This window comes from Cucumis melo, chromosome 1 (assembly GCF_025177605.1).
Source record: "Cucumis melo cultivar AY chromosome 1, USDA_Cmelo_AY_1.0, whole genome shotgun sequence".
NCBI classification, from domain to species: Eukaryota; Viridiplantae; Streptophyta; class Magnoliopsida; order Cucurbitales; family Cucurbitaceae; genus Cucumis; species Cucumis melo.
The window spans coordinates 26,890,564-26,900,137 of NC_066857.1; the positions used below are offsets into that span (position 1 = coordinate 26,890,564).

General features: G+C 35.9%; 1 protein-coding gene and 1 long non-coding RNA gene across 3 annotated transcripts; one reads left to right on the plus strand and one right to left on the minus strand.

Moving 5' to 3' along the window:
- Positions 1–1,423: 1,423 nt before the first annotated feature.
- On the minus strand, positions 1,424–3,967 carry LOC103497609 (uncharacterized). Its single transcript, XR_539448.3, has 4 exons — positions 3,473–3,967; positions 3,151–3,408; positions 2,881–3,004; positions 1,424–1,631 (listed from the first exon to the last, which is right to left on the minus strand). It is a non-coding gene; the product is annotated as an uncharacterized LOC103497609 (long non-coding RNA).
- A 1,415-nt stretch (positions 3,968–5,382) lies between these two features.
- On the plus strand, positions 5,383–7,889 carry LOC127148256 (uncharacterized). Of its 2 annotated transcripts, none has more exons than XM_051081694.1 (6): positions 5,383–5,547; positions 6,267–6,383; positions 6,473–6,729; positions 6,820–7,035; positions 7,111–7,302; positions 7,411–7,889. In XM_051081694.1, exons 2-6 carry the CDS (start codon positions 6,272–6,274, stop codon positions 7,729–7,731), a joined length of 1,098 nt encoding a protein of 365 aa, XP_050937651.1. In that variant the 5' UTR covers positions 5,383–5,547; positions 6,267–6,271; the 3' UTR covers positions 7,732–7,889. The 2 variants fall into 2 exon arrangements, with proteins under 2 accessions (XP_050937651.1, XP_050937649.1); XM_051081692.1 differs by having other exon boundaries at positions 5,385–5,547; positions 7,384–7,889.
- The last annotated feature ends 1,685 nt before the right edge of the window (positions 7,890–9,574 follow it).

Here is a 9,574-nt window from a genome sequence, read left to right on the forward strand (position 1 = left end):
AAATGAGATAGAAATTATATATAGGCATCCAAATCTAACCCCATTGAAACTAATAAGATTTATGTCATTCCCTATACCAAATGAACAAGCAATGAAAACTATGTTTTCAATTGTAATGCTAATCCCGAACATGGTGCATCTGTATGTTAACATAAGTAGGGTGGGTCTAGATATAAAGCTAAATTCTAAACTGTTCAGTCAGTTTAAAGACCTAACTCAGTTTATTGACCCTGATTTTGAATCATATGCATCACCTGGTATACGATGATGAAGTAATTGTGGCTAATAATGAATATAGAGACTTTCAAATAGATAACGATGAGTATGAAGAGTTTAATTGTCGTGAACATGACTTGCCATCAAATACATTCACGGAGTTAGACATGGATGTAATAGACAAAATTCTTGAGCACAACCCAATTGTACCCCATGGTTGTCAACAATTCAGAATTGTACAAGGGAATGATTTGTCAAGATAAAGAAACATTTTAACATATGGTAAAATATTTTGCCATTAAGAATTACACACCGTATGAGGTAGTGGAAACAACACCGATTATCTAGGTAATTCGATGTAAGAAGTGGGTAGAAGGCTGCATGTGGAGGCTTTGTGCATTGAAGAAAAAATCACATGGTCTATGTAAGATTACTAAATTAACGGTGCAACAGACATGCTTTTATTCAAAACTTAGTCAGAGTCGTACATGTGGATTCTTGAATGATGACCTAGAGTTTTGTGATATCGTAAAAGAAAAATCATCAATCAATGTCGCACAACTACGATTAGACATCAAAACAAAATTTGGATATCATGTTCCTTATCATGGGTGTAGGATGACAAAAAAAAAGTGTGTTGGCTAAAGTGTTTGATGACTGGGACGAGTCATAGTCCAAGTGGCTGTATATGGTTAAAGCACACTAATTCTGAATAAGCGTGGAATGGAGAGTACAAGACACACAAATTGAAGAACATACACTACTACAAAACTGGGCTTACTTAACGCTTTTTAACTGTCAAGTATTGGTTTACTTGACGCTTTTTAACTGTCAAGTATTGGTTTACTTGACGCTTTTCAATGCGTCAACTAATCCAGTGTTAAGAATAAGGGATGTTTACTTGACAGTTTCTAAGTATTAAGTATAATTATACTTGACATTGAAAAAATGTCAAGTATATAATTATAATTGACAGTTTTTATGCGTCAACTAATCTAGTGTCAAGAATAAGGGGGTTTTATTTTTGACAGGTTTTACACGTCAAGTGAAATTATACTTGACAGTTTATAGGTATCAAGTATATAAGATTTGTTCAAATGAAAGAATTATATATTTTAAAATATCCATATATTTTATAATTCACCTATTTTGAAGTCCAATAATATTAAAATACAACATCAATTGAAAAATTGAAATCAACTCAAACTTTCCATCAAAGAAATTGTATATATATATCAATGTACGATATACATGTCTAAGCTACAATATGAACCTTTTCTTGTTGCAATATCCTTACTTCTTCTCAAACGATTGAGCCCTTGCATTTGCGGTTTCCAACCTCTCTTTAACTCTTTTATTTCATGCCTCAAAGAAGATACTTCCACATCATAACTCCCAAATTTTGACTTGGCAAGCTGCAGAAGAAACATTTATTTTATAAGAATGGTTTATTTTCATCATTGAGATAGAAAGTGATATCCACATGTTGCGATATGACAACACGTAAAAGTTGAAAATGTTGAAAATCACCTTAAAACATGTAGTAATATAACAAAAACTAAAGATAGAATAAATAATGATATTAATAATATGAGATACAAGAGTTATTAACTCAGTTTAGTGCAAATTCATGTTGTCCAGGGGACAATTTGCTTATGGAAAGAAAACTTCGCTAATTGAAATAGTTCAGCAATTCCAATACAATGCTTTTATGTTAGACATACTTAACAAAGACTCACATATAGTCAAATTCCTAACACACTTACAACATAATGCTCCTACTAAGTATGTGATCCATTCACTTGAACCAATGCTTTACTTCCTACTAAGTATGTGATCCATTCACATTCTCATATTCCTCTCTACTTTGATCTAAAGACTTTTCCTTAGAAAACTATTATTTTTTTCTTCTTTGTGTTAACCGTAAATCAACGTATGGAAGTATGTTCAACTTATTCAGTCAGAGAAATCAAAAGAAACAATTGACCTTTTCCATACAGGAGGCCGAATTACAAGTGACCAAAAACGTTGTTGTGTTCTTCACCGTAATCGACTTTTCCACCTTTCAAATAATAGAACAATTCACGAGCCTTGCAATCCAACTTTCTAAACCCATAAAGCTAATTAATGTATAATAACCAAAAGAAAGGTTTGAACAATAATAGAAGGATCCTCAATAATATCCATTGTCAATTAAATTTCAAGACTTTGCATAAATATACCTCTTTAGACATTTATCCTATGTGAGTATGGTACAATGACATCCTTAATTAGCAACAAATTTTATTTTGTTCTAATAAAATTCAGCAAGAAATAAAAATCACAACAAAAGTACATCTTTTTCTCTAAAAATTAAATCAAATATTATGCTTACCCCAAAATGGTAAAGACCCAAAAGTAAAAATTACAGCACTTGCAGCCTCCACAATTATCTCTATGTATCTTCTTAGAAGGGTTAATTGCTTGACCCAATTTTTAACAATCTAGAATATAAGAGAAATGACTAAGGACAAGAACTTCACGACATAAATGGAAGTAAATAAATAACAACAACAAGAACAAAGCCAAAAATTCCCATAAGAATAAAAATAAAAGACTATAGAAGTGAAACAAATTTTATACGATGTTATTTTGAGAAGTTATTAAAAGGGATCTAAAGAATACCGTCACAGCAAGTGGTGAGGCAGCGCCAGCAACACCCGTTCTTCTGATGGTAGGAAGACTCGTTCAATGACCTTATGCGCCCATCTTGTATTGTAGCCATTGTATCCTCGAACCACCACATCGGCTTAATTACATTTAAACAAATGAAAAATCATTTATATTCCTGATAAATCATTATCATTGGAAAATGGTATGATCAAACATATTCATATTCTCTTCAGAATATCAAAACACAATATTTGAAAGGTTCCCATGGTATTTGGTGTTTACCCATGGTATTAGCTTAGTAGATTCCTCACTCCAATTCTGATATGAACCCTCCTACTTCTACACCTTCTCCTGTAAAAACGGAACATACCCAATCACCAGCATCAAAAGACTAATTTTACTCGATGGAAGATAAAAAAGTTTACTAAGTAACACAAGAAGTAGATACTTTACAACTTCAACAATGTCTCATTTTCAATAAGCGAAATCCTACAAGATTGGAATGGGCGCTTCAAATTATTCTCAGCGAATTCTTTGTTCCTGAAGAGACCAGGAGATTAGAAGCTACTTGAGCTAAAGCAGCAATAAGAGAGAAAGGACTTACCCGAGTTGACGATCGAGAGGTAAATCGTAAGCAATAACCTGTTGATGGCGGCGGACTAGACTAAAAAAAGGCATAAGCGGATTGAAAAAGGGCAGAAACGGCGACGATGGCTTGAGAACGGCGACGGATGAACGCAACTTTGTTTGAGTGGCGGCTTGCGACGAACAGTGGCTTGTGAGGGACGACGAACACAACGGGCAGACGGAAGAGACGATGAACGAACAACCAGATGGAAGAGACAATGAACAAACAGCCAGACGAAAGAGACGACGATACAGGTGGCAGACGAAAGAGAAGACGACGCAGGCGGCAGACAGAAGAGATGACGACGCAGGCGGCAGACGAAAGAGACGACGAATGCAACGGACAGACGGAAGAGACGACGAACGAACGGGCAGAAGGAAGAGACGATGAACGTTGCGCGCGACTGTTGTTTTCGATCGTGAAAAAAAATTGGGTGTTGTGTGTCTTCGATCCTGAAATAAAAGTATGAGGGAAAAAGTTAGGGCTTTTCTATAAAATTTGGGGGAAATTTGGGAAAGTTAAATTAAAAGAGGAAAAAATTATTGAAAAATATATATTAAAATGTCAAGTAATTAAAATAAATCTTGACGCTTTTAACCAGTCAAGTATTTAAAACAAAAAAACAAAAATATGTGTTTCTTCACTCTTTCTTATTCTTGACGTTTTTTTATGTTACTTGACAGTTTATATTAAAACTGTCAAGTTTATCAATTAAACATAAGGTGTAATCATATGTTCGACATGAAGGCGTGTTTCATGTGAAAATTGGACGTCATAGCCCTAATGCTAATGGAGGAAACATTCAAATAGTAAGGCTTAATGCATAAGAGCAGTATTGTTCATGTAATAATAATGGCAAGCTTTTGAATTGTGTCTTCATTTTATGGCGATCTTTTCACATTTTAACATGAACTACAAAGATTTCATTGAGGATTACTACAAACTTTCGACGTACGCTTCATGTTACTGTCCTCAGTTTTAGTGTTGCGCTTTACCCCATAAGCATCCTTTAATTGCCATGCGGTACGTGACGTGATTTGAGCAATCCCGGCAACTCTAATGCAGAATCAGTAGAATGCTTGCTTATGTCCTTTTTCAACTACTAAGCCAAAAAGAACACAACCATAACGCATTTGAAATAACAAACAATGTAACCTATACATTTTTTATTAACTTAAACACATGTGTCCTACAAAAGTTTAAGATACAAACATCTATAATACACAAACTTAACAAGAAATTCTTAACGCCTTCACAACCTTCAACCTTTAAACGTCTGGTCTGATAGCTTAGCTTTTTAACTCGGCCTTAACGCCTTACAACCTAGGGAAGGAAAAACTTAAAACATAAGTCAATGACTTAGTGAGTGATAGTTTTGAAAACCTTTATGGCGAATACAATCACATATGAAATCAATTTCATAAATAGGCTTAACCAACTCACACTACAAGAAAATGGAGAATTCCCGACGCCGAAAAGCACGTCGGCATAAAGAACGTCGGGAATAAGGGCTTTCCCGACGCCCTCAACAACGCGTCGGGAGAGGCGTCGGGAAAACCACCTTTCCCGACGCACCATGAAGGCGTCGGCAAAAATACATCGGGAAAAGGGGTTTTTCCCGACGCTGTGAAGAGTGCGTCGGGAGCGGCGTCGGGAAAACCTTTTTTCCCGACGCAACATGAAGGCGTCGGCAAAAAGTAAATCGGGAAAAGGGGTTTTTCCCGACGCCGTGAACAGTGCGTCGGGAGCGACATCGGGAATAGGGGTTTTTCCCGACGCCGCGTTAAACGTCGGGAAAAGGGGTTTAATGAGCGTCGGGAATTCCTCTTTTCCCGACGCATTTTGAGGGATTTCCCGACGCCACGTCACTGCGTCGGGAAATCCCCTTTAAATTCGTTTCAGTTCTGTATTCACAGAACCGAAGCCGAGAGGAGAGGAGAAAAAGAAAGGAGAAGAAGAAGAACGTCGCCCGACCGTGCTTTCCTTTTGTTCCGCCGCCGTCCGTCGCCGACCGCCTCGCCGTTGTTCCTCGTCGCCGTCTGCCACTTTTGGTAAGTGAAATATGTAAATTTATTCAGTTTTTTTAGGGTTTTTTTTGATAAAAATTAGTTTAGGGTTTGTTTGTTTTTTTGTTTTTTTTTTGTTTCAAAGTTAAAAAAATGTATGTATTATTGAAATTGTTTAAAGTTCTTTTTTGTTTTTGTTTTAGTTTTGCTTTAGTTAATTAGTTTTAGGATTAGTTTTAGAATTTAGATTTTGAAATAGTGTTAGGATATAGATTTTGAATTAGTTTTAGGTTTTAGTGTTGAATTTGAATTTGAAGTGGTTTTAGGACTTAAGATTGACGTTGAGATTGAAGTTGAAATTGAATTTGAGATTGATAAAAAATTTGAATGTGTAGAGATTTTTGAGGTTATATTGAATTGGGGGGGGGGGGTGTTTATTGAATTTGAGATTGTGATTTAGGATCTCCAATTACTTAGTCGTTTGAACTTTGAGAAATACCTAATAAACTTTTAATTTTGTGTTTATACAAAATGTTTAACATTCTTCAATCTTATATACGGATGGTTTTAATGGGTCTACTCAACATATTTCTTTTTTGAATATGCTTAAGTCTATACCGAGATGTCTTGATCTGATAGAAATTCTATGGGGAAGATTATCTTGTGTACAGTGGTCGTGTAATTATTATGAAATGGAATTACTACTTATCTGGGGAGAGGGAGGTTTAAGTTAAATTGAAAATGTTTGTTTTCTATGTCCATAGCCATTATGTCATATCGACCATCAAATTTTATGGAGACGGACGATATGTTCCTCCAGTTTGAGGACGATTTAGATAATAACATCGCGGGAGGGTCATCATCTGTGGGCGACAATACGGGTGAGTCTAAGAATTTTCTTCATTTTAACTTACAAATATTTCATGTTCTTTTTTCTAACATTATATGTTATTGTCTATTTATTGAGCAGAGTCTTCTTCTCAACAAACGACTCCGACTCCTAGGAGACGTGCGCAGTCTCGACTCTTGGAGTTAGAGCGCCACGTTGCAATAAATGGGCGCATTCCGATGACGATCGCCCCTGGAGCGGAGAAGCCTATTTCTCCACACGCCGTTCGCTTCAGCCAGGCGATAGGCGTGTGCGTGCGAAAGACATTTCCCGTCCGCTGTCTTAAGTGGACGGACGTTGGGAGAGAATACATTGAGGTCGTCAAGGGCGACCTCCAGGTAATTAAATGCACTACACATTTATATATGATTTCATTTGAAACATATCTAACTTTAGCCAATCTAATGTGTTATGTTTGTAATGTGCAGCGATTCTTTGTGCTTGATTTCAATGATCAAGCAATGAACAGGTTTGTTGAGCATCAGATGCTCACGACCTTTAAAGAGTTCCGGGCCGACTGTCATAAACATTTCAAAAAGTACAGCGACCCGGAGGAGGCTCGTGCCAACCCACCAAACGCATTGGTTGGACGTGATGAGGATTGGCACTTCCTCTGCGACCATTATATCAGCCGTGCATTCCAGGTATTTGTCATGATTAATTATGATAACAAGTTTTTATATGTATAAGAAATAAACAATATAATTGTTTTAATGCAGGAGCAATCACGGACAAACAAGGCTGCTAGACAGAAGCAGCCTTACAATCATAGTAGCGGGTCCAAGTCGTTTCTACAACGACAGCATGAGCTCGCTGAAAGAAGAGGGCAGCCGGTCGATCGTGTGGAATTGTTCCGGGAAACACACGTTCGAGCTGGGACATTCGTGTCGCAAGCCGCCGAGGATGCGCATGTAAGTTATACCCTTATTAATTATCCACTTTTATTATATATTTTTGCGCGTTACCTAACATAATTTTTAAATTTGTTGCAGAATCAAATGCTGGAACTCCAATCCCAGCCTATCCCAGAGGGTAGTCAGCCACTCTCTGAGGATGAGATATGCGATCAGGTGTTGGGTAGACGACCAGGCTACTCAAAAGGCCTTGGTTGGGGACCCAAGCCGAAGGCCCGCAGAACGGCAAGTGCAAGCAGTTCGTCGACATCTTGTTCGCAGTCCACACAAAAAGAGATTGAATTACAAGCTAAACTTCATGAAGCTTTGGAACGGATTGAAGTACAAGATAGAAATCACCAAGCATTAGCTTCACAAGTGGAAGCTATGAAAAAGATGATTGAAGACCTAACTCGTGCACAACAGGGACCACCACATGATCCCTAGCTTCATTGTGTTTATGTTTTTTCTATATTGAGAACTATATTTTGTTGTAGTCAACTTATTCGTATTATTAATTTTAATTCTATTTTTTTAATTTGTGTTTGTATATTTATTAATTTATTTTAATTTAATCCAAAACGTCGCGAAATTTTTTTGAGCAATCCGAACATCATTGTGAATGTTTGAGCAAAATATTATAAGGAAAAAAGTAAAAATAAAATATTTTTAAAAATATATAAAAAAATATTTCCCGACGTTCATTACGTCGGGAAAAAAACGTCGGGAAAGGCTTTCCCGACGCCGGAATATGCGTCGGCATAGACGGCGTCGGGAATAAGGCTTTCCCGACGCCGTCATGCCGACGCATATTCCGGCGTCGGGAAAGCCTTTCCCGACGCGGCTTTGGTACGGCGTCGGGAAAGCCTCTCGCGACGCATTTCTCCCGACGTGCTTCCCGACGCCGTTTTGTACGTCGGGATATCCTTTTCCGACGTACTTTGCATTTTCGCCGACGTATTTCTGCGTCGGGAGTGCCCCCGTTTCTTGTAGTGTCATTTCAGTAAATCATAAAACATACATTACCCTTTCATTATTTCTTTCACCATAAACATGAACCATTCCCACGCATAGATTACTGTGATGACCTTTTCATTTTTGAAAACCTTTATGAGGAATACAATCACATATGAAATCATTTTCATAAATAGGCTTAACCGACTCATTTCAGTAAATCATAAAACATACATTAGCCTTTCATTATTCCTTTCACCAAGAACATGAACCATTCCCACGCATAGATTACTGTGATGACCTGTTCATCAACAGTATCCTTTAGAAAATAATCTGGTTCATTTCCAGTTGCCTAGGTCGTTAAGCACAATACACATCTTTTATGCATTGGCCAGTTTCACTCCATCATATAGGCCCTTTTTACTTGTTGTCCTTACTCATTATGTGCACATAACATATACCTCACTGATAGGAATAAGACTAATGGTTTACTCTCATTCAAACATACAATAAAATTACATAAATCATACTTTGAAACCTATGCTTCACTTTTATAAAACATGCTTTCCAAAACATAAACGTGAAACACATAAATTACAGAACAACAAAGACATTAGAAGGAACATAAAATCTATTTTAATTTAAAAATCACTTAATGAAGGAAGTATTCCTTCTTCCTTAGAAAGCCTTACAACTAAAAAATGGAACTTCTCGTCCTAAAGCTTCTCGGTTGCACACTCTCAAATTCTTTCTTTTTGTATAATCTCCAAAAATAATCTCTTTCCTCTCAACCTGTATTATTTGTCAACTATATTGTTTGTTGTATTATTTGTCAAATCATTTGTCAACCTGTATTATTTCCCAACCTATATTTGTCATATTTCACATTGTTTTGCTAATATTATTATTATTATTATTCTTTTATTATTATTATTATTATTCTTTTATTATTATTATTATTATTATTATTATTATTATTATTATTATTATTATTATTATTATTTATTTATTTATTTATTTTTCAATTTCTATAATTGCAAAATGTATGAAAAATTCATTTGGTTTTTGCCATATGGATATAAAAATTTGGATGGAGAGGAATAATGTTCATTTATGGATTTTATGTTTCTTGGCTTGCAAATAGTATATTACATTTTTCAATTAGTAAAAAAGTTTCATTTTTCCTCGCTTAGATGACTGTTTTTGCTTTTTTCAAACTTCTGCCAATCTATGAAGTATCATGCTATGTAAGTTTCATTATCATCTAATTTTGACATTTACGAATAGTGATAGACTAAATTTAAAACTATAACAGGATAAGATACAAAACTAGGAC